General features: G+C 39.6%; 1 protein-coding gene across 1 annotated transcript in view; it reads left to right on the plus strand.

Annotated features, from left to right (window-relative positions):
- The window catches only part of USP37 (ubiquitin specific peptidase 37), a 34,729-nt gene that overhangs the window by 537 nt on the left and 8,959 nt on the right, over window positions 1–25,233 (plus strand). Inside the window, exons 2-19 of the mRNA XM_059476330.1 lie at window positions 402–611; window positions 3,398–3,569; window positions 4,659–4,759; window positions 6,008–6,189; window positions 6,517–6,591; window positions 7,118–7,215; window positions 8,693–8,777; window positions 9,697–9,858; window positions 10,343–10,474; window positions 12,224–12,347; window positions 12,595–12,800; window positions 13,550–13,667; window positions 14,880–14,959; window positions 15,484–15,648; window positions 17,116–17,181; window positions 18,108–18,258; window positions 22,015–22,267; window positions 24,160–24,326. Of these exons, the coding sequence (XP_059332313.1) occupies window positions 456–611; window positions 3,398–3,569; window positions 4,659–4,759; window positions 6,008–6,189; window positions 6,517–6,591; window positions 7,118–7,215; window positions 8,693–8,777; window positions 9,697–9,858; window positions 10,343–10,474; window positions 12,224–12,347; window positions 12,595–12,800; window positions 13,550–13,667; window positions 14,880–14,959; window positions 15,484–15,648; window positions 17,116–17,181; window positions 18,108–18,258; window positions 22,015–22,267; window positions 24,160–24,326 (2,493 nt within the window). The 5' untranslated portion in view covers window positions 402–455. The remainder of the gene's footprint in view (window positions 1–401; window positions 612–3,397; window positions 3,570–4,658; window positions 4,760–6,007; window positions 6,190–6,516; window positions 6,592–7,117; window positions 7,216–8,692; window positions 8,778–9,696; window positions 9,859–10,342; window positions 10,475–12,223; window positions 12,348–12,594; window positions 12,801–13,549; window positions 13,668–14,879; window positions 14,960–15,483; window positions 15,649–17,115; window positions 17,182–18,107; window positions 18,259–22,014; window positions 22,268–24,159; window positions 24,327–25,233) is intronic.

Genomic DNA, 25,233 nt, shown 5'->3' on the forward strand with positions numbered 1-25,233 from the left:
GCCCTGCCAGGTGACCGCGGGTCCCGCGCCGTCAGAACGAGCGCGTTTTCTTTCTTTGGAGACTTCCTCCAAAACTTTGTTTCCCATCTCATGCTGGCTTTCCTCGGGCACTTCTTTTCCCCCTTGCCTTAAATCCGTTGAAGTTAAGGGATTTTACGGACTTCTGTGTCTGGAATTGTGTTTGCTCACCTTTCAGCAGTTAAAGAATCGGCACACTGCTGTTCATACTGGGAGAGATTTTATTAATCTAAGTTTCTTTCACTGCTGCTCAGCTCTTCCTTTCTGTGTTTAAAAACAGTGAAACGGTTCTACCAAACTTCTGTGGAAAGTTCAAGCCATGCTTCCATCTTCCTTTAGCCATTATCTGGCCTGCCAAGTTATACATTTCTCCTTTTTAACAGGTTTTTAAGGTGGAGCACGCTTACTGTCGTTAGCTCTTTTCTGTGAGAAAAAGCATGGCCCTGTTAAAGGTGCATGGACCTGTCCGGATGCGCAGCATGCAGACTGGGATTACAAAATGGAAAGAAGGGAGCTTTGAAATTGTGGAGAAGGACAACAAAGTGAATCTAGTAGTTCACTACAATGTTGGAGGAATTCCAACGACGTTTCAGGTATGCCAGACATTAAGGCTTTTGTTTTAACAGTGCATGGACTGTGCTCTCTTGTGAACAGCTGTGCTCTTCAAGGCTATTAAGTGTCCCGCAGACTTCCCTCTGTCACTGTTTCTTGTTCCTGGTTTCCTGAACACTAATCCCTTTGTATAACTCTCCAGTAAATTATTTACACGTATTGTTAAAGGATCTACCAAGGTTGGCATTGAGATGCCACTGAAAGGGAAGAGCAAAAGAACAGAGAAAAGTTACAGAAGTGTAGGTCATCGTGGCTCACGTTTCGGATGTTTGGAACCTGTAACCTTTCTCTTACTAGCACATTTGTGTTCTCTAGAGGAGAAGACCCTGACCATTTTATACTCGCTGTTTCCCCAGCTGAAGTGTAATGATGTTAATTCACCTGTGTAGCCTATTGTGAGACTTTGCTGAACATTACTTGTTACAGTTTCAGGGTTTGAATGCAGATGCAGATTGCTGTTAAAAATTCTCTTGAAATATTCAGCCAAATTTTTTCTTATTCTATAGTTGTTTTCAGGTCAGTCTTCCTAGATTTTCTGCAAAATGCCCCAAATCAAAAGCAGAGTGCTTTCTCTATAAGAAATACATACCTGTTTTAGAAATAACGTAAATGACACGAGCAGTTGGAGGAAAACAAATCCCAGCTTATTTAGCAACTTTGTAACAGCCTAAACTGATCTATATGTTGGCTTCTGCTTTTTCACACCACTGTTGTTTTTTGTCGGTAATGTTCACCAGTCTGTTCTCTGAGCCATTTAATTCTGTGTGCAGATGCTATGGAAAAAAGTTTATTCCTTTTTGAAAGGTTAGGTTTTTGCTGCCTTAGTGTGCTGAAAAGTCTCAGCCAAGAGTCTGGTAGCTGCTGTTGCCTGGAAATCAAGGCTGCCAGGAAATGGTTAGCTTTGGATTGTTCCCACCTGTGTTACTGTTGACTTGGGAAGAGTCTCTGCCTTCTCATGTGTGCTGCTGTGGCTGCAGGTTTGCTTTAAACCACCGTTGGCCCTGAGGAGAGGCAGTGTTGTCTTCCCCTTGTGCATTCCCTGGGTGCCTGTTCTCACCCACTCCTTTCTGCCTGGATGAGTGATGTGGTGTGACAGCAGCTCAGAGGGAGGTTCCACGGGGAGGATGAGCCTACAGAACAGCTAACCATGGCCTAAAGGGGCAGGTTTTCTTCTCAGCCTCTCATGGCTGCTGTCTCTTGTCAGGTCTCTTTGTGAGCTCAGTGGAGGGTTTTCATAGAAATTTGGGGAAAGGACTTGAGTGCAGGATCTAGCAGAGAGGGTGATAAGCCACCGTGCAGCTGGGACTGCAGCAAAGGAAGAGAAGGAGGCTTGTGCTGGAGGGTAGTTTGTGGGAGACATCCCCAGGGTGTTGGCATGCCACTTCAGGTGTGACAAATTCCTGATGATCTTGCTTCAGAAGTAGCATTCCCTGGTTTTTTGAGAAGCTGCTCTGAGAGGACTGTGAGTGATTTCCCTGCCTGTTTTTAGATTTCTATAATGGAAGGTTTGGATGGATCCAGCATTATATTTCTTTCTACAATGACTGGTGTGTCATCAAATTTCTTCTGTCAGATGATGTCTTAAAGATGTTTCAGAGCTTTAACTAAGTTGTCCTAGATAGTATTAAGAGAAATACTTTGTTTCTCCACACCCACCGAAACTTTGTGACACTGACTAGGTCATAACAGGTGCGTGACAGCATTTTGAGTTGAAATATGTTGTTTTGCTCTGAGATGGTGAGGTAATTGTAATCCCTTTGCACTGGACTCAGAGTTTTAAGAGAGCATGAAAAATGTGAAGCCTATTATTCTTAGGTATTTGAAAATATTTTTAGCTTATGTTTACAAAATATCCCAACAGCTCACAAAAAAAAAAAAAAAAAAAACCAACACAAAACCAACCCAAAACACAAGGATTGAGCACAAGATGTTTCAAAAGTGTCATGGTCCCATTAAAACAAACTCTTAGTGGTTTTCCAACCCCGCTTACAAGCTGCTGTTGTGTCTAGATTGGTTTTCCAAGCAGCTAGAGATCTTAATGGGAAAAAAGAAATCTCATTGGTGGACATGAAGTGTCTTTTACTATCTCAGTCTTTTTGAGCTACCCTCAACCTGCACGAGTAGTAGAACCTTTACCCAACAGCCGGTGACTTAGCATGAAGCACAAGTAACGTTATTATGTTGCAAAACAGCAGTGGCATCAATAGGGAGCACAAAGTCTTATTAAAATGATCCTTGTGCTCAACCATAACCCTGGAAGTTTTGGCACCACTTAATTGTTACGATGTTGCTTACGGAGTAGGCATGTTTCTTACTGACTTACTCCCTCAGCAGATTTTTTAAGTCATTTCAAATCTCTGAGAGCAAATTGTGAAGTGATTCATTTGTGTTTAATACTTGAAACTTTCCCCATATTAAATTGTATTTTGCACTTGATGTGGAAGTTTTTATTAAATGGGTTTTCATAAAGTTGCTTTTCCTTTACATTTACAGATGTCACACTCACTAGAAAAGCAAGTTTCAGAAAGCTTATCCAGGACTCTAGAGACTGTTGAGCAATAGTGATACTGTCCTTGCAGTCCTGTCAGATGCCAAGGTCACAGATTGTATTAATTGTATGAGGTTTAATGTTTCCTTGAAGTGGAGCAAGAAGTATTTTGCTGGGAGTTTCTCTTAGCCTGTCTATTTGAAGTATTTTGTTTGAATTTGTAAGTATTTTGACCTTTTAAAGTTGGATTTATGCTTATAGTCACTTTCTTGTTTTCAGTTAAGCCATAACATTAAGACTGTGACCTTACGACCAAATGGCAGAAAGCTGTGCTGCCTGATGCTAACACTAAAGGACACCAGCTTTCTGACAATTGATAAGGTACCTTTCAAAGATGCAAATGAAATGCGGATGTATTTGGATGCAGTCCATCAAGACAGGGTTCATACTGGTAAGTGCAATTGTTGTAAATCATGTTATAACCTTATGGAGAGCTGGTGTGTTTTCTTTTCCCCATCTTATCATGGTTTAAGCGTATCAAACAACAGCTAAGCCCCAAGCATCTGCTCACTCACTCTTCCCAGTGGGGTTGGGAAGACAATGAGAAAGTGAAAATGAGGAAACTTGTGGGTAGAGACAAAGGCAGTTTAGTGAGTAAAGCAAGAACTGTGCATGCAAGCAGAACAAATGAGGAATTCACTCACCACTCCCCATGGGCAAGCAGGTGTTCAGCCATCTCCAAGAAAGCAGCACTCTGCCATGTGTGATGGTGACTTGAGGAGACAAACACCATCACTGTGCCTCCCTTACTTCTTCCCCAGCTTTGTACACTGACCACGATGCCGCATGGTGTGGGGTATCCCTGTGGTCAGTTGGGGTCAGCTGTGTCTGTGTCCCTTCCTGGCTTTCTGTGCATCCCCTGCTTCCTCAGGGGTGATGTGAGCAGCAGAAAAGGCCTTGACTCTTTGTGAGCAGAGCTCAGCAATGACTATAACATCTCTGTTATCAGCACTGTTTCCAGGACAAATCCAAAACATAGCCTTATCCTTGCTACTGTGAAGAAAATTAACTCTGCTCCAGCCAAAACCAGCACACATCTTCAGCACATTTTGTCCTTGTGTTCCTGGCTTTCTCTGCACTTCTGTAAATGCTTCTTTCTGGCCTTAAACCCCATTTTTTGTTTTATACCTTTCTCATGCTGAACAAAAATCAGAGATTAACATAAAGGATTTGTTTACGTTGTGTGTTGGTATTTGAAACATTAATAATCTCCCATGCATAGTCTCTTCATTTTTTCTTTTATTTACTTTATTTTGTTTTTTCTTTTAAGGATAGGAGGTTTGCTGCCAAGTGGCTAAATGACCAGTATGAGGGATATCCATAAACACATGCTTATGTCTGTGCATTCAGAATATTTAGTTCTTTGGCAAGAAATCTGGCATGCCCTTTCCAAAATCAACTCCAGCTAAACATTTTGTAAATAAAAATCACAGTCAGTTTAATGACAATCATATCAAATATTGTGTACTTTTTCTGTCAGCTGGGAAACCCTCACAAGGATCTGGCAGCTTTGGAGGTGTGCTGGGCAGCAGGACCACACAGAAGGAAGCTAACAGGCAATTCTCTTACATGGAGAACCAGGTTTGTTAAATTGTTCAAATTTTTCCTCTCTAATTTTATTCTGTTCCTCTCTTTGTCACATTCTCTTTACTGTATGTTGTAATGGCACTGTAAATACATCACATCCAAAGTGTTTGTAATCAAGAGAGCTTGGAATAGATGGGTATAGATTGGTTGGCAATGCTGTATCTTGTTTGTGAGGAGACATCTGTATGAGTAAGAAAGGTCAGTGTCTGGCTATGGAAGTCAGACTATGTTCTTCACATATGAGCTTTTAGGCAGAGAAGTAGAAATAGAAGGAAAGTACATGACTGAGACTTGCTTCTCACATAGTTCTGATCTCTCTTTGTTTTATGCCAAACACTGTACGTGTGTGTGACCATGTCTTAGTCAGCATAGGTCTCAATGGGCTTAGCAGACTTCAGCCAAATGTGTACATTGAAAAGCAGATGATCCAGGTTTATGTCAGAATAAAGTTACTGAATTTGTGGCATTCTGCTCACATTTTGTATAAATTTCACAGACTTTTCCCCAGAAGTTGTTTTCCTTCAAAATATTTTTTCTTCTTTTTCTCACCAGATTTCATGGTGTATCTACTAACTTTAATTTACTTCATTATCTCTGTGAATACACTTACATTACTGCCCTGAGGGAGACTATTTCTGACATTGTCCCAAAACAAATTCTACATGTTACCTTAAAGGCAATCTCACTGTCAAAACTCGAGACTATATATACAGTGGTGAGATTAGACATGTTCAGTTTTCAAGTCTAAAATTGACCAACATTCCTTAGTCAACCAGTTATTATCTCTTTGCATTGCATCAGGTATAGAGCCTGCTTGGCCCAAGGCAGTCAGGGCACTGTTTTAATTATGTGGGTTTTAGTACAGCCTTTTAATATTTTTAATTATAATACCACCCAGGATTGATCTGGGGATAGTTAGGAACCATGCCTTGGGTTTTTTAAAGTCAAAGCTTGTAAAGGAGATTTTAAAAACTGAAGTTCAACTGACTTAGCATTGGAAAATGAGAAGGGAAAGTGGTTACTGCAATGGAGTTTAATGTTTATGACTTGTATGACTCAGAATTCTACCTATGTCTAATTAGTGTTTAAACTCCCTGAATGTGTTGCAAGTAGTATCTGTCCACTTCTGCATGCTACACTGTAGCAAACAAAAAGTGGTGGAAATCAAAGATTGGACTAAAGATGATACTGTTTTTTCACTCTTGGGTTTTCTCCCTGGCCCGCTCCACTTGGGCTTTGCAGACTCCTCCCAAAAGAGTGACTGTGGAGAGTAAGGAGGAGAACACATTCCGCAAGGTGCTGGGTACCCCAGCCAGAGGCTCTGTTAAGAATTCTGCTGGAGCTGGAACACCAAGCAACAGGGTGAACATTGCAGCATCTCCTGCATCATCAGTCCCTCACAGGACAGGCTTGTTGGAGAATCGGTAGGAGGGTTTTCTTCTCACTATGATACCGTAAAAATTCAGCTCTTTAGAGAGTTACAAGTGGATATAAATCTTCCTCTAGTTTTGCTGTTACTTTTAACAGGATGTTAATACATGCTTTTGTAGCCTCTGACTCATGCTGGCACTAGAACTTTTAGTACAGCTTAAGAGTTGGGCAGACCAAATGCCTCACTGTATGCTATAAAAGTGGAGATTGCAGAAGATAGGTCCAAAATGCGTGGAAGGCATTGAGGAATTATATTCATTTGGAAGAGGGACATTTGCTAACCTTTCAGAAAGAATGACCACAAATTTTTGTGTCATCAGTGAAAAGAGGAAAAGAACACAGCCCCCTGGTTCAGAAATGAGTGAAGATTATCCCAAAGAGAATGATTCTTCAACGTAAGTAACAGTTGTTTCTGATTTTAAATTCCTTGTTCATTTGTAAAGGGATATTTTTCTAAAAAGAATGCTCTCAGCCACATGGACCAGACCAGTCAGTTTGTGAATACATTGGGTGCTTGAAATGAGCTATGTGTTCAGGGTTAGTAATTGAAATACAAACTACTCCAGCAGTTGATTTCCATGAACTGGCACATACAAATTTTGTGTCATCAATCTTTTGTCAATTATGTCACTCAGAACTGCATGTGGACTATATGTGCTTTGACCCTTTTCAAACCAAAACTGATAAAGGGGAATTGCCATTTGAAGAAGAAGCTTCACGTGTTTAAAGTCAGATTTAATTGTAAGAGGGCTTGTTTAAATGAATTATGTGAGGTAAACTTACGTGTGAATGAAGTTCTACTGTTCGTGGTCAAGTATTAAAGGTGATAGGAGAGAAATGCTTTAAAACAAGTTGTAAATATTGAATAGGAATATCCCATATCTTCCATAACTGCACTGCCTTCCATTCTTCTCTCTGTAGGAATAATAAAGCCTTGAGTGATCCAGCATGGAAGTACTTGAATAGTAGCAGAGAGAAACAGTTGAATCTGAAGCAGGCTGAGGAGAATAGGACATCAGGTAAAAAATTAATGTAAAGCTGGATGATAACTAGCCTTGACCAGTACAATCTTGCCCCTTTGGTACTTCAGTAAGTTGCTGCAGAGGTGTTTTTTTCCTAATCTGCTATGCCATTAACTTTGTTGCTTCCTCCGGACCCATATATGAGATGCAGATAACCTGCCTTCATTTTCAAAGCCTGTCCTGCTCTAGTGTGGCCTTCACCTTTATTCTTCAGTGCTGATGCCAGCCCATGAGCCAGCTTGCTTGAAAATTCCACCAAGCAGCTTCAAACTGTTCCAAGCTGCCCTTTCTCTTGGGAGGAGATTTCTGTAAACTCCTTTTTACTTACTTTCTTACATATTTTTAAAACTTGCCTTTGCTCTTAATGCCTGTGTGAACTCTAGGCTGGTTTTTTTGTGATTGAGATGTCTACTGTTTGCTTTTACTTCCTTATCTCTTCCCCAGAATTTATAGGGGCCAGGACTTTGGTCCTGTTTGTACCAAAGTTCTGTTGGATACTGCTGTGGGACCAGGCTTTACAGACAATACAGAAATACTGACAATATGTAGATAAGCTAGTAAGCAGCACTGTTCTTCAGTTTGATGAATAAATACTTAGCTTCTTTCCTTGTGAAGCGGAATGCATTCAAGATCTTGTTTTTATGTGGGAATGTTGGTGGATGCATTCTTTTTTGACTGCATCTCTGATGGCACAAATATGTTGCTGGAAGAGCTGGTAAGGTGAATATTTGAATGGACCTCTGAATGGACATCTGGTTATGTCTTCAGAGGCAAAATCAGAGTCTGTGTATCCCTGCAAGTTCTTGCAAAGTTCTTTCATATATCTGCATTTCTGAAAATTGCATGGCTCAAACAACTTCAAGCTGGAAAAGAAGCAAACAGTTATTCAAACTAAATTACACTGAGATTCACTGTAATAGGTGGGGTTTTGCCTCTGGAGAGCCTTTTTTTAATGTGGCACCATCTGAGGCATTAAAGTCTCAGGATCTGTCACAATGATATCATATCAATAAAACAATCCTATTTTGCCCCAAGTATGTAGTAATTTACTGTGGGAGTTGGGAGTAGGAAGAGAAGCTGTTTTCACTTCTGCATATTTACCTTGAATTTTGAGAGCTCTGCATTGGAAATCAGGAGTTTTCTGTACATGTGTCTTGTCTCTTTTAGCAAGAGGTAGCTATTTATTAGCTTTCTCATAGTGAAAATAATGACTTTTTAATATTTCATATTGCACTTTGGGTTTGATGGAGACTGAATTGAATACCTGAAACTCCATCATGCCTTTTCTTACATATCATTAATAGTCACTTTAGTACTTCTAAGCATATGTGTTAGTCATCTCCCAACCAATTCTAGAAACCAGTATTTGAGGATTTTTAAACCTTTTGACTAGGTACTTTCAAACAAGCTGTTTATTGTAAAAATAGCTGTGTAACCTGGAACAAAATGTCCTGTCTTTCCTTCTCTTTTAAAGGTGTTTTACCACTGCAATCATCATCTTTTTATGGTAGTCGATCCTCTTCAAAGGAGTACTCCACTGGCAGTTCCTCCCTGGACAGGTAGGGCTGATTCACTAGAATGAACTGTAAATAGCAGTTGTTTCACAGGAATTAAGCTCTTCAGTTTCCTGTGTGTTGATCACATGGTGCTTAGATGCATAACATGGTGGGTTTTGTTGGGCTTTTTTTTCCTTCAGCAGCAGAGTCCCGTTCTTCAGTGTGTTTTCAACTGCCCTGCTTACATCTACAAACTCTAGTTACCAATTTCAATAGAAAGACTTTGTAAAATCACTCAAGTCTGTTGTAGTTGTCGTGAATAACTCTAGATGGTTCAAATACTATATGAACTCTGCAAGTTAAGTCTGAACTTGCACATCATTTTTCCCAAGTAGATAAATGGCATGCAATTCTATATTTTAATAACAGTATTTTAGCAAATACTAAATCCTGTTGAGCTTGGGGTTCTTCTTTGTAAAGTGCTGTGCAGTCAGACTCATGGTCTCTGTCTTAGATAGATAAGGTACAAGATCAAGGGAGAAAAGAAGCATTGTCCATGTTTAAATGTTAGGAATTGAGGTCTATGGTTGGTGATGAGGTTACAAGAACAAGAGACTGAAAATGAAGATTTTGGCCCAGATGTGAATTTTAAGCATATCTTGGGAGTGGTGATCTCCTGCTATGTAATTATTCTTCCTCTCATCATAGAGTGTGGAGAATTATTAGATGTTTATAAGACCAAAGACTTGGTTATACTGCGTGCACACCAGTGGATATAAGAAGATTTAACCAAGCTAAGATTTAACACTTCTAGAGAGAAGTGTTCTCTGTCACATCTCATTTTCACTGTGATACATTCTTATCTTGTATGGCTTTACCACTCCTTGTCTTCCATGGTGCTGCAATTCCAGTGTCATGGACTATAGCTCTTTAAGGCAGAACATTACAAATCTTCTATCTTCTTATGCCTTTATGTTTCTAGGTCTAGTGTATCCAGCCAGACCTCTTCAGCCAAAAGAAGCCTGGGATTCCTTTCTCAGCCTGCCCCTCTTTCTGTTAAAAAAATGAGATCTAATCAAGATTACACAGGATGGAACAAACCCCGAGTGCCCCTTTCCACCCATCCTCAACAACAGTTGCAAGGGTAAATTTAATTTTCTCTATCTAGTGTGCATACTTTGATCATCAGAACATGCACATTCTTGTTGTGATTATTTAATTAAAAAAATAATCCTGAAATTAATGAACACTGAGGGAGGGAACCCTTTTCTTAGTTTGGAGGGTATGTATTCCTGAATTCACATCCTGGGAGTTTCAGAAACATAGTAATTTCTGGTAATTCATGTTCCTTTAATGATGATTCATTTCTCTGTCTTTATGTGTGTATATATATATATATATATATGCACATTTTTTTAAAGTTTTATTGTAGAAACTCATGTGAGCTTTCCTGATAAATGCTGCCTCCCATGAGTTTTCAGTTTAGGCTGAAGAGCTGGGGAAGAGCTCCAGTAAAATGCTCTTTGGGGGAGTGGCCGGGGTGAATATCCTATGTGTTAGTAGTGCTGTGTTTAACTCTGGCAGCAGGTTTGCACATTGACCAAGTATTCAAAAATTTTTTTTTTCAGGTTTTCAAACTTGGGAAACACCTGCTATATGAATGCCATTCTACAGTCCTTGTTTTCAATTCAGTCTTTTGCTAATGATTTGCTCAAACAGGGTATCCCATGGAAAAAAATTCCACTCAATGCACTTATCAGGTAAAACTCACATTCTGTGAAAGCTGTTTTTCTCCTTCTTTACTGAGAAACTGGTTTGGTAATACTGAGGCATGCTTTTAGAGGCTCATTTGCTTGTATAGATAATAAAAGAAATCCTAGAGCTATCTGTGTTTTGGAGCTTTACTTTTGAAATAGGAAATCAGCTCTTAAAACTTATAATATTGAGTTACAGGCATTCTTTTACTATATTTCTAGTGGCAGAGTGAAATGCTTCAGAAGAAAATGTAAGAAATTGCAAAACAAGTTAGATACAGAAAAGTTTCTTTTAAAAACTTTGCCAGGTAGAGTTTAAGCTGATCACTAACTTCACCTGATATGTGGGGGCTTATGCCTTTTGTTTGGTAGCTGTGGAAAGTGTTCAAGTTTTGCACATTTAATCTTTCTCTAAATTCAGCCATTTGGGATTTTTATTATATTTTCTCTGATGCACCTCCTTTATTTTCTGTCTCTAAATAAGATGCGGGATTATCAGAACCGTTTGTGTTTCTGTTCCATCAATTTTTTATATCTTTTGAGGTAATTTTCTATTTTTGGTGTGACATCTTGAACTCTTTCTACACTACTTGGGATCAGAGGTTGTTCCATGTGCCTCTTGAAATGTCCTTTCTCTAATTTTTATAGAAAGACCTCTGAAGGTTGTGCTCCATATACCTAATGGGCAGTGTGTCATCCTGTACAAGTCAGAGTTGATACTCAAAGCATCTACTTTGTCTTCTCTTGGTTTGGCTATACCATCTAACCTGGTGACTGTTTTTCTGGTTGATCAGTGATTGATTATCAACTGTGCTGTGGTTTCTTAATGTGCTTCACTGAGCAGCTAAGAGGGCCAGGACAGCACATGCTGTTCTTGGAGTTCAGCAGAGTAGCAGAAATTTGTCAAGCTGCAATAAACTGATCAGATTCTTGGGGTTAACTGAGTGTGAGTTGTTGGTTTGGGATGCAATGGGAGTATACAGGTTTTCCCTGCTTTGGGTTGGGGGTTTTTTGTGTCATGCGATGTGACATCTTCCTGTCACCTTTTATGTATGTAGCATGACCAAAACTTGTGCTTGGAATCTATTTGGTGTGTATGTCCTATGAAATTGTAAAGCAGTTGTAAAAGATAACTAAATCACAGTAGCTCAGAGGCAAAAGTAAAGTTAATTTCAAAAGTTCTGTAGCAAAGCTGACAGAAGCACTAGCATGAACCAAGGAACTCCTCATGGCTCTTTTTGCTACAACTCTTTCTCTGTTAAAATGTTTTTACTGCTGGAAGATGTAAGGCTTGAAAATGAGTGGAAGTTTAAAAATAAAACATAAATAGAAACCGTTCTGATCATTCAAGTTGAATTCAGTGATTTTGTATTGCTTATTTTGGTACTGTGTGATATCATATTTCCTATCAGTACAAATGTTCTTAAAAAGCATTATGAGGTTTTTTCCTCATTGCAAAAGAGGAGAAATACATTTTTAGAGCTTTATAAGGCTTTTCATTTTACCTTAAAAGATTGTGGATTGGGTTTTTTTGTTCATTTGAGTGCTGTTTGATGATGGCTTCAAATGAGATCTCAAAATACTTGAAATGGAAAAGGTTAATTATGTGTGGGATATTTTCATACAGAACCCCTGAACCACTTATCACAGGACAGAAGCTTTTAGAAACTCTTAAAATAAGGTATCATGAGTTCTATTATGTTTCTCTAAAGTCCTGGAAAACCAACCAGTGTTTCATTGCCTTGACTTCTGCAGACGTTTTGCCCATCTGCTTGCTAAAAAAGATGTCTGCAGCCCTGAGGTTAAGAAAGAGCTGCTCAAGAAGGTGAAAAGTGCCATTTCAGCTACTGCAGAGAGATTTTCTGGGTACATGCAGAATGTAAGTATCATTGTCTGGAAACAGTTATGTGCAGTTTGTCCAGTGCTTGGACTGTGTTGAACACTTGTCAAGCTGCAGCTGTGTTTGACAGTGGCTTTTGATTGAATGGCAATGATTGTTAGAGCAGAACTGCCTCAGTATTACTGAATGCAGTGAACTGAACATAATTCCCCAGTCTGTATGTGTTTGAGAAAAATCCTGAATGAAGTTATACAAAGCCATTTCATTGCATTTGCCCTGCTTCTAGGATGCACATGAGTTCTTGAGCCAGTGTCTGGATCAGCTGAAGGAAGACATGGAAAAGTTAAACAAAACTTGGAAGAGTGAACCAATCCCTAATGAAGATAACTCACCAGGACGTGCTTCTGATGACCTCTCAGCCACCAAAGTTTATACATGTCCCGTTATCAGTAACTTAGAGTTTGAGGTTCAGCATTCTATCATTTGCAAAATGTAAGTGTGCTTGACAGCTTTTTTCACACTTACCTTAAAAGACTAGGAAGTGTTCCCATCTCACATGACTTCACCTGCAGTAATCACAACTAAGAACTGTGTTTTATCCAAGGCTAGATATTTAGAAGAATACTCTCTTGTCTAGAAATGTTGTAAACTTCACACACTGTCTGCTGCTGCAGGCCTTCTTTAAACAGTGTCATACTACATAGTTCTTCATTGCATTTCCTATGGAAAGCCTTTGTGCTTTGCTCGGTGTGCACCAATTGTATGGGAATAGAGAGAAAGGGGGGTTTCAGCCAAGTAGTGTTTCCTCTTAAAAAAAGGAAAAGGGGATGCCATGTTTTTAATTTGATCTTTCTAAGGGCATCCAGGGAATGGCATTTCTTCTGTCTCTCTACATTCTTGCAGAAAAAGATGTCAACCAATATGTTTGGGCATTCATTGTGTGTGACCTGTACAGCAGATGTGTTCAGCTCTAGCAATCACTTTGATTTCCTCTATACCTGATCATTTGCCTCTCCAAAGCAATCTGTGCATTTTTGTTCTTACCCTTAAACAAATGTTTCAACTTTTAAAGCATCAAAAAGAAATTGCAAGTTCCAACTTTGTCCTGAGCATCAAACAGTTCCATTTTGATGAGTAAAAATAGGATGAACTGGGAAGTCACTTTACCCTAAACCACAAAAGTATTTGTTAATTTTAAGTTTCTTTTTCATCAGACTTGCACGAGCATGTTTCTTTTTTAGGTGTGGTGAAACAGTCACTAAACGAGAACAGTTTAATGACCTCTCCATTGACCTTCCCCGAAGGAGGAAATTCCTTCCTTCCCGATCCATCCAGGATTCTCTTGACCTCTTTTTTCGGGTATGTACTTTGAGGGGAGGTTTTATGCATTGTGGAGTGTGTGCAGGTCATGCACCATATGGAAATCCTGATTGTACAGCTGATTATTAGTTTCTATGACAGTGGTTTGCAGGCATGTGAGATAGCATGGACCTTTTTTGAGGTTTGTCCATTAACAGTATATGGAAGTTTATATTGTAAAATGCTGTGCAGAAATTAACTGATGTAAAATAGGTAAACTTCCCAATTTTGTGATGGAAGAGTTGAGGTGTAAACAAATACAGAGGAGAGAAGGGAAGCTGTCACATTGGGATAATCACTCAGGAAGTGCTGCCTCTCCTGGGCTAGGATGCTTCAACACCTTGTGTACAAGCCTTAATTAGCATGGAGGAAAAAATCATGCAGGTACAATAATTAAAAAAAAGAAGTAGCTGTAATATGTGGATGCTTGCTTTCTAAATAGAGCTTCAAGGTGAAGCTTCTGAAAGCTGAAAATGAACTGTATGTTTGTGAATTGGTGTTGTATTTTGTCATATCTTGAGCCAAATTTTTTTTCTCTCTGTATAGATAATACTTTCAACAGAGAGAATAGCTGATGTGCTTTTTCTTCTAAAAGCTGGTGGAGGTCTTATAATTTAAAAACATCCTAAAATTTTAATGTAATTTGACTTCACTTAAGGTAAAGCGCTGTAGGAATGTTTGTAGGTTATATAATTTCAGGAAAGGAATGCTTCCCCTTTTGATGTCTGTCCACAACTCTACTCTCATGTAGCATACCCTTGGTAAGTTTAGATGAGGATACCTTTTGAGGAACAAAGCAGGGGTTTTGAACAAGAGGGAGAAAATTTCATGGCACCACATCCACTGAAGATTATTAGGGGGAAAAAAACACAACAAACAAGTCCTGTGTATGGGAGAGAAAACTGTTACCCTCACAAGATTGTCCCCTCCATTTGGAAGCTATTTTGTGTCATAATGGTGGCTCATTCACTGGTCTTCAGTAGACTTGCAAGAAGAATTCCACCTGTGTTAGTGGATATGATGTGAAATGTTAAGGTCTGCTACCTGTCCTCTTATTAAATGTCCTCTTACTATGTCAACTTGAAGGTGATTATAGTTTTAAGTGGTTACTGCTGTTTGAAGAGTTTGTGTAACAGATGTGGTGTATTTTTGGTTGAGATCTGTTTGATTTCTCTTTTGTTCCACAAGTAATTTCTCTGCTCCCTTAAACAGGCAGAGGAGATTGAGTATTCCTGTGAGAAGTGCAATGGAAAGTCTGCTGTTGTCACACACAAGTTCAACAGGCTTCCCAGGTAAATGCTGACACCTGTTCTCTCCTTCCTGGAAGCACATTACAAAAGTGCAAGCAAAAATCCCCTGAAGAGTAAAGCTGGGAAAATGAGCAGGACAGCATGTGCAGTGGTCAGTGTGTGAAAGAGATGCACCTGCAGTCAGTCTCCATGCTGTTCTTCAGTTTCACTCTAAAGAAGCCCTTGGAAGCCCTCAGCAGTACTTGTTTCTTCCTCCCTTTCACTACATAAGGAGGACTAAGTTTTCCCCTTCCCCTTTTCTTGGATTTCTGGGATGTGAAGGAAGCACATATAGAAAATATATTCTGGAATTTCAATATTGTACAAGTTGAGTGATAAACGGGGAGGGGGTGTAATTACCTGTGTCTTCCTGATAAGAGATGGTCAGCATTTGCCTACCACCCCTAAGTAATAATCTGGTTTGGTCAGATGAATGCCTTTGGAAAAAAGGCTTACTTGGATTTTGAGTAGTTTTTCTTTGACTTCTGTCTTGAGATGAACATTTGTCTTTCTCTCATCTCTCTCAGGGTCCTGATTCTTCATCTGAAACGATACAGCTTCAATGTAGCATTGTCTCTCAATCATAAAGTGGGGCAGCAGGTGGTTATTCCCAGATACCTAACCCTGCTTTCCCACTGCACAGAAAGCACCAGGCTGCCACTGACACTGGGATGGAGCGTCCATTCTGCCATGTAAGTGTGCAGCTTTGGTCCCTGCTCTGTTAATCATGTGTGTCACAAGGTAGGCACTTGTCAGATCTCCTCCAGAGGATGTCTGGGCAAGGAAACATTACAGTTATGCAGCTTCAGATGTGTGCTGCTGGCTTGTAATGCTGCTGTCATAAGAACACGTTTGGAAAGGAAGCATGATAGAAGCAGTAGGAAGAGATAGTTGGGCATTATCTAGGGAATATTTGGTAAGATAATATTCTTCACTGTCCTTGAAAATAACTTTATGTTCTTTTTAAGAACACTTCTGTCAGTAATTTTTAAAATGTAGGCCTCTCAGTGCAAAGTAATCTAGATTACCTTTCCCTTCAGAACACTTTAACTCTGCTTAGAAGACAAAACATCCTACCTTTTTCTGCTAATTTCCACTTGCACCTCTTGTGCTGTCATTCATTTTTCATTGCCTTTCCTGTGCCACTGTAGTATCTGAGCACTTTGGATGCTGCAAATACTCTCTTCTTCTCTCTGAGACTGTTATATCTGTACAGCTGCCTGACCTGAGACACAGAGATTAAATGTGCCAGTTGTCACATAGGAAGCTTGTGGCAGAATGAGGAACAAGAAACCCTTAGGTCTCTTGTGGCCTCTGCTGAGTGACATAGGCAGGGTATCCATAGTCAGCTAGGACACATCTGGTGCATCTGTTCAGCAGTGTGGCAGGTGTTTTGCCAAATGTTTAGTGGTGTTCTGAGATGGAAGTGGATGTTTCCCATGAGTTTGTTTTAACAGTAGAAATCTCAAACACAACAAATGGTTTATGCTAACCAGAGCAGCAATACTTGAAAATGGCTTGGAAATAGCTTTCCAATGTTTGGAGGTTTTTTTTTTCAGTCATGGAAATCATTGTGATTGACCAGGGAGTGGAAGGGAAACTAGGCTGGAGAGAAGCAGCCCTGGTTTAGGGGGAAGATTAGAAAAGATTTCTGCAGTGGCTACCATGTGTTTGATAGATGTGTAGTGATAGTGATGGACTTTGAGGAGCCCATGAAAGGATTAAATGGAGCAGGAAGTTGGTTCAGAGGAATCTAGGTAAGGCAGGAGAAATTAAGATGTGGGATATGCCAGAAAACCGGCTGGTCCAGACAAGAGCAGGAGACTGTGGTTTGGGAGCAGGAACTCAAGTGTTGGTGGGAATAAAATATAAAGAATGAGTTGTCTTGACATGGGAGCCAAGAGCCTTTAATTTGTGAGCTGGTCCCTGAGGGTGCATCGCCAAGAAGTGAATCAAGTTTAAAGTATTATACATGGTTTTGAACAACTGTTGTTTATTTATAGTGTGATGAAGTCATTACTGTAAATCTAAGCAATTAGCAAGTACATAATGGTATTCTGCTTGTTCTTTTGGTCATGGATTTGCATGCATAGCAGACAAGTAAACTTATTTTTTAAAGACTGTAACTAGTGCAATAAATTATTTTCTTCTTTTAATAGTTCCCGTCCATTGAAAGCCTCCCAGATGGTGAATTCCTGTACTGTAAGCACTTCCACACCTTGTAGGTGAGTTATAGCTCTGGAATGTCCTTGTTCAATGGCCTGGGGTTTTGTGGCGTAGGTTCCAAGGCATTTTTAGATTTTCTAGTTCTTTTCTGGTGTTAATGTTGTCAATTATTTCAGCTACTGTCTTTTTTCATATCTGAGTTTTATTGGTATTGCATGGTAGCTGAAATTAACATCAGTGATGCAATTTGCCTTGTTTAAGAAGCAAAATGATTTCTACTTCTGCAATCTAGCTCTTTGTTCTGACTCTATAGAGCCAAAATGGGTGTTTTGGGAGCAGGAGGTTGATTCCTTAAGTTTATTTGCTAAGATGAGACAGCCAGTTTTTGATGCTGTGGAAAATGTGATATCACACTGGATGGTTTTGCATTGAGGGATGCTTAAAGACCAGATTTACTAATAAAACAGAAATTGTGACTTCCCCAGACTCCATTGTCTTCTGCTCTAAAGAAGCAAGAATTTATCTTAATGGAAGAGCAAACAGCAAAATGAAAAATTGGTGCATTTTTGTACTTCTTATATCTGGGTAATGTTGTGACAAGCCCTATGTCAAACTTAAAAAACTCAAGTCAAATGATTTATGCCAAATTCTATGTGGTAATGTGGCCTTGTCTCAAATGAATTCAGTCTGGGATTGCAGGTAATAAAGTGCAGAATCCTTTGCCTTAAAAGCAAGAGCCACACGCTTAGCTACTTTTAACTTTGTAAGCTCTTATTGCAGGCTTCAAGTAAACATGTCAGTTAACCCAGCAAAATAAAGCTTCCTGAAAACCTTGACTGCCATATTAATAAATTGTCATTGTCCCTTGTTGCAGTTTGTTCCCCAGTTGAACAGTGTGAAAGCAATGTTTCAACAGTTACTTTGAGACATGTTTGTATGATGCTACAATGCTGTGAGGTTCTATAGCCATGTTTTTAATTTACAGAAAATACACTTTCAAGTCCAAGAGCTCTGCAGCACTCTGTGTAGATTCTGACAGTGATGATGAGCCATTGAAACGCTCTGTTGCCCATAGCCAAAGGTTGTGTAACATACAGAGCAGAGACCAGCAACAACTGCAAGATGAGCCAGAAAAGGTAAGGGAAAAACCCACAAACTTTCATGTACTAGATCCTGTATGTGCTCATGTCTGCTGTGTGCTTTTTTTAACATAAACTGAGTGACATTGATGTCAGATGAGGTTTTTTTCCTCCTAATTAGCAGTGCAGTGCCGGAAGGGAGTGCTTTGCTAATTGACCTCCCTCTACAGTTGTCTTGGGTTCCCACTGGGAACAGAAGTAATTGCATTGCAATTGAACTTGAGTTTTCAGGTTATGGATACCAGCTGCTTAGCAGCTTGGTCAGTCCTTTGGGTAACTTCCACTAATAATGTTCCTGGGCTGAAGTATAATGTGCTGTCAATAATAAAAGTATGAGGTAAGGCCCTTGATTAAATTAGATACAGTACAAGTTGGGCTAAGCAAAATATTCAGTTGAGAGAATTTCATGCACATCCAATCCGTGTGGCTTTTAAATGTTGTTAGAATCTGAAGCTAACAGTCTTTGTAGGCGGACACAGAAGTGTCAAGAGACCAAGTTCATTGGTGTAATGGCACAGTTAATTTCAAATTGCCTTTGAGCTTTTCCTTGTGACTAGTGTTAATGCTGCCAAAATACTTTTTTTGCCTGTCAGGCCAGTGTATTAGCAGGTAGATGAGTTGTGTGGGAAGAAATGATGACCCAGAAGGGAATAGCAACAGCTTAGAGGATTATCTTGCAGTACCACTTTCTTCTGTTGAGAATGCTGCAGGCCTTGTGCATAGGACAAGCTTCCTGCTTCTCTGCTTCTATAAAGCTTTTGCTTCACTAAAGTTTTTGACAATGCTCATAGGATTATTTTAATCAAGGAGAGATTTGTGGCCTTGATTATGATATTACGGGACAGGTGTAAATGTGGATGAATAGCAGTAGTAACAAGAGGAAGATATCTACAGTTTCTGATCTGATGGGAAAATCAAACCAAGGGAGGATCCTGGCCCAGAATTTAATAAATGACAGATACTGAGTATTAAACTTTTAGAAGATCCAGAGCTAGGAAGAGCTGCCAGTTTGATGAAGCTCAGAACTACAGATAAGAATGATCTTGACAAATCTGAGAAACTGCATAAAAATAGGAGAGGTGGTTCAGTAGGAACAGGCTAAAGGTGCTAATCTTAGCAGGATTAATTGACTATAAATGTGGGATAGGAACAGCTGGGAAAACAGTGGGCCTTCAGAAAGGTCATGAAAGGTGGCAATCATAAGGTCAGGCAGATTGAAAGTAGAAGTATCTGGACAGAACCATAGCCTCCATACGCCTTGTGTGAAGTAACCCTCCTTTTTTCCTCAGAATTGAGCTTTAGCTGGAGTTCTGTATCTATCTTTGGGCTCTGGACTGAAAAGAGTTATAGATTAACTGGAGAAGGGCCACAGGAGAGGAACATGAATGGTCAGAGATCTAGAAAGGAAGATTTTGAGAGAAAGAGCCAGGCAAGTGGTCTTCAGTTTGGTCTTTAGTTTAAAGAAAAATGTAAGCAAGGCTTGTGTCTTCAAGGAAAGGGAGGAAGTTAATAGAAACACTTGAGCTGTTTCCTGTGCCTGTGGTGGATAGAACAAGAAGTAATAGACTAAATTGCAGACAGTAATTTTTAGATTAAATATTAGAGAACACTTACTGATGGCCAGGATATGTAGGGATGGAATGGATTGCTGTGGGAAAGCACAGAAAACCCTTTGCTGAAGGTCTTGTGTCTGCTGTTCTGCATGGCACATCTATGCCTGGCTTCAGCTGGAGGAAGGAAACAAGCTTGTCTTTGAAGTCCCTGTTATGTACCTTTCAGAAAAGGTATTTCAAGCTGTCCTGACTTCCTGGAGTTTTGTTTGTGGAGAAGAGTAGGTAGTTCTACTGCACAAACCCTGTAAGTGCAGAAATTGTGGGAATAAAGCGTACTAATTTGAATAACAAATCAATTACAGGCTTTACAGCCAGTTGTGGGAAAGAGACACTGGTGTTGATGATTCCACATAAATTATTTTATTCTGTGGCCATGCATATTGGCCACTTCTCAGCCACAGGCCTGGCCAGTCGTGTGTTACCATTAACCAGGTTCTCTGACCATCTCAGTGTTGTCCTGGGAGACCTGGTCCTGGTGTTTTGGAGGTGGCAGTACTGTTGCTGCACCATTTCTCTTGGTATGAGTCTCAGAAGAGCTGTGGATGGGGTTGCATTAAGGCCTTGGTGGTCACTTTGTCTGGCAAGTGCATCCCTTGCCAGGCACTCCTTGCAAAATGTCCCTGCTGTGTGGGAGAACAGCTGGAATAGCATCTGTGTATGGCACTGGAAGGCAGGGGCAAACAGCAGTTGTCCAGCTAAACAGGGCACAGCTGCAATTCCCGTGATCTCTGCTTCTGCAGATGAAGTAGTATTTGAAGAACTTCTTAAAAATGCTTACTTAAAACAGCCTGTCTTAGAGCCTAAGCTATTTAAAATCTATGCAAATAATGTCTAGTAGAAAAGTTGTATTCAAATAATGCATAGATGCTGCCAAGTCTTTAAAGTCCATCCACTGAATTAGTGGTAGTTGTTGGCAGAGAGCCTGGAACTAGGGTTTGCTGAAGAGCTAAAGCAGTTTTGATGTTGGTAGCCTACAGGTGCAGGGAGAGAAATCAGAAAGCTTAGAAAGGTATTCTGCTTTACTTATCCAGTGCATAAATACCTGTGAGGAGAGAGGTTTAAATTTGGCACTTCTAATTCTTGGAGGGCAACAGGTCTAGAACAAGCAGTTTAGTTAGCTAATTCATGTGCTAATCTTGTTTGATAAGGCAGTTTTAATACAAAATGCTTGCTGTATTTGAGTAAAAAGCAGCAGTAAAAATGTGATTTTGTTCATTTCAACAAAGTTCTGGGATTCATCCTAATGCTGTTGGCAGTAAGATCTGGATAAGTATATTTCAATAGAAACTGTCTAACCCCATTTTAACATAATATAGGAAAAGAAATTCTAAGCATATGATAAATAGTGTAATTGTGTAAACATGCATACATGGAGGTTAACCTCCTGATTAACAGTTAATATCAAAATGATTGAAATTACTATATTATTTGCAAATTACAGTGGTGTAGGAGTTGATGAGCATCAGCTTTAGGAAAATGAACTATAAAAAGGAAATTTGAGATTAAGACTAAGGTGGTTTTTTTTTTTTCTTCCAAATGAAAATCATTCTGTTCTCCTTGGGAAAGAATTAATTCCCCCTTTCCCTGTTTAACTGTTTTCTTACTTGGTTTGTAACTCCTGCACTCCTCCCTCTGTTCACATCATGGTTTCATATGACAAATCTGCAGCACAAAACCTAATTTTAATTGCTCTTCATACCAGCTCAATTTTAGTTTCTGTTCATCCATCCCTATATTTGAGTTCAGTTACACTCATGTTGCTGCTTCATCCTTTGTTAACAAACTTGCAGTTTCCCTGCTTATATCTCAGCGTTGACTTGCCAGGGGCTTGAGAATTCATCAGAACCTAAAGGGGAAACATGTTTTGAAGGAAAGGAAGGAGAAGTGAAGAATTATCTTGTGTATATTAATCCACAAGGCCTGTAAAAACTGGTTGTAGTGTATACTTAAATAGTTTTCTGTGGAGTAAGTGTAGCTATAAAGGCTGTCTCTCCCTTGAGTCTCGTGTAACTATGTTGATGTTGACAGTGCCAAGCTCCTACTCCCTGGGGTTAATAAAAATAAATCTCCACAGAAATGTGAAACTGATGTTGTATACCTGCTTATTCAAACAGTTAATCATAACTCCATTCATCTCTAGGGTTCAAAAAGAAGTAAAATGGAGGGTGATAAACCCGAGCTGGGTAATGCTGGTTTTGATGGGATGAGCGAAGATGAGCTCCTAGCAGCTGTCTTAGAGATTAGCAAAAGGGAAGCTTCTCTGTCTCTGAGCCATGATGAAGATAAGCCCACAAGCAGCCCAGACACTGGTTTTGGAGATGATGAAATTCAGGAATTGCCAGAAAACCTGGAATCTATGGAGATGGAGAAACCTAAAACAGTATTAGACTCAGGTAAGGCAAAGCAACCATCTTAACTGGACTCAGGTGGGCTAAAGCAGGTTACTGATAACATCAGGTTAGTAATTCCTGGTGCTAGGAACTGGCTGCAAGTGCACTGCTGAATCTGTGACTTGCTCAGAGTTTTAGGAGCTTAAACTTTGTAATTTCCCTATGTATAAAGCATTTAGTTCATCAAACTGTGAAAATGTATTTTCTTGTAAGTCTGTCACCTCCATGATTCAAAGTTAATTTCCTTTTTTTTTTCCTCTCTTGATTAACACATGCTTCCACAGGTTCCTGTGCCAGACAATTCAATTTCCTAATATTTGGCCATGTCTAGAACTGACTCTAAGTCTAAGGCATAAGACTAGAATGCTTTCATAAATGCAGCTATTTTGTCACTAGTTAGTAATGAATTTAACTATATCTCTGTATTTTTTTCTAAAGCTTTTTATGTGAGAGTAGACTTTTAAGCTTAAGAGGCTCAAGTGAATTATGGCCTCTGACAGAGAGACATGTTTAAGTACAAGGAGGAGCCTGGGCGTTCTCAGTGTGGGGAAGTTGAGTCTTCCTTTAGCCAGCTGAAGGAAATATAAGTGGTTTATCATTTATTGTGTGCTACATGCTTTCCATCAGGTTTTTAGTTGCACTAGCGTGAAAAGAGAGACCAACAATGTGCTCATGTCCTCTAAGAGGCAGGAGGTTCATTAACAAGAGAATATCTCCCCACTGTTACCAAAAATGACATTTCTTTCAATGGACAGCCCATGACAGCCTTGATGGTGGAAGGCTATAAGAATAATATTATGTATGTGATCATCCTGCTTCGTGCCCTCCTTTTTATACAGTAATTGCTTATGGTGTTGTGAAATAGAGTTGGGATGGAATATGGCCATATAAACATATTTCTGTCCAGGTTTTCTTTGGAAAGTACAATGTAATTATTTGAAGGCATTTTTGTTACTCTTAAGCAAAAAGTGTGTGTTTTATATAAGTTCTGTATTTCTTATAGTGGAAGTTTTCGAAGCTCATGTAATACATTCTGGGGTTTTTTTCATCTTGAAGGGATTAGACTGATGGATTATGGTTCTGGTGCTGTTGGCCTTGTGTTTAAGGGTTCACAGATACTGAGACTGCCTTGTATTATCCTTGTTAATCACTAATCAGCAGATGTTGAAGTCTGCACAGGACAAAACCATGAAGTTTCACATGCTGCTGCCTGATAGTTGTTGGAGCAGATGTTGCACTTTCTTAGTTGCAAGCAAGAATCAAAGTGTCCTGCATCTGCAGGAGTGTATGCAGCAGCTGAATGAATGTTCATTTCAGATGTTCTGTAAAGGCACTTCTGCCCTTGTGTTTACTTCAAGGGTGAACTAAAAAGTTACCATCTTCATGCGCCTTTAAAGCTGTACATAGTGCTCACAAGATTGAAGCTCTTAGCTGAAGCAAAAGGTAGCATATTTAAAGAGTGCTTGAGATTTGTGCTTTTTTTCATCTTGCATTTGGTTTGGCTTTTATTGTGGCTTCACCTGTAGTACTCCAAGGTCTAATATGCAATGCAAATTTTTATAATCCATGCTTTCTTGCAGAGAAATTCCGGTTCATGGCTGGAGAAACCTAGTGGTGTGTAGCTTCTGTAGTTAAACTTGCTGTTTCTGAGTGAACATAAAAGGCTAAGAAGAGAACAGGGATTAATCAAATGGTTCATTGTGCACCAGTTAAAATGAGTATGATATTGCACTTTGGAGCTTTTCCATTTGACTCTGTGTGGGTGTTTTATGGCGGGTGAGCTCCCTGTCAATAGATGTCACTATGCTGCAAGGATTGTGGTGATTTAAAGAGGACTTAGATGGTAACAAACAGAAGACCCAGAAAAGTATAAACTGTACTTTGTGATCCCTCAGGTCCTGCCAATTTCACTGAGATAACTAAAGATTTTGATGAGAATAAGGAAAACAAAACTCCAGAAGGCTCCCAAGGGGAGGTTGACTGGCTGCAGCAGTACGATATGGAGAGAGAGAGGGAAGAACAAGAACTCCAGCAGGCACTGGCTCAAAGTCTTCAAGAGCAAGTAAGAAATAGTTTGCTTTCTTAAGTTGTCTTCCCCAACACTGGTTACCTGAAAGCTAAAGGAAAAGCTTGCATTCAGGCAGTAACTGCAAAAGAATTATTCTGCTTTTTTTGACATAACCAGATGGAAAAATGTTTGGGTTTCTTCTAGTTCCAGTGTCAGTAGAATGATGACACTGGGTACATCTGGGCACATTTTGAATGTGCTTTGAAACCTGTGCATCACATCACAGATCTACAGATTTCTCAGAGCTCCCCATGCACTTTTGTGCACTGGTTTGTCACATTATATTAAAAACTATGATAACCTCAACTAAACTCTTCCTCTCTGACATCAAGATCCCAGCCCACCTTTAGCTTCTCTGACAGTTTCTTGCAGTGTGTCATGTCAAGACTTAGTGAAAGAGGCAGGTTTCAAAGCCAAGGCTAAGATTGGCCGTGTCAGGTCAGGCTAAAGATGTGTCTATCCTAGGTGTGTGTCTGGTGCTAGAGAGTAGGGGATGCTTAGTGATGAATGTAGGAACTGAGCATTTATGTGATCCTTCTCAGTTAGTAAAGTGGAAAAAGGATCCCAAATAATTTAGTTGAAAACAAGTCCATTAAATTAGGCTTGGAAAGAATGGGTTTCTTGAGTTGTCTGCTAACTATCTGTATTCCACTTGAATTGCAAGACCTGTAACTGATTTCTACAAGTTTAACCAAGCAGCAGAGAATAAAGCAAACACTTAGCTAGGTCTTCCTTTAAATAGGTGCCCTTGTCTGCTCTCTATTAATACCAAAGCTGTCATGGTTTTCCTTATGAGATCTGATGTTTCCATGGCTCTTGGGTTTTTTTCTCTCCCATTACTCATTATGAGGTGCTGGTATGTTCCATGCCAGATGTAGCTTTGATTCATCAATGCCGAGTA

Source organism: Ammospiza nelsoni, chromosome 7 (genome assembly GCF_027579445.1).
Source record: "Ammospiza nelsoni isolate bAmmNel1 chromosome 7, bAmmNel1.pri, whole genome shotgun sequence".
In the NCBI taxonomy this organism is placed as follows: Eukaryota; Metazoa; Chordata; class Aves; order Passeriformes; family Passerellidae; genus Ammospiza; species Ammospiza nelsoni.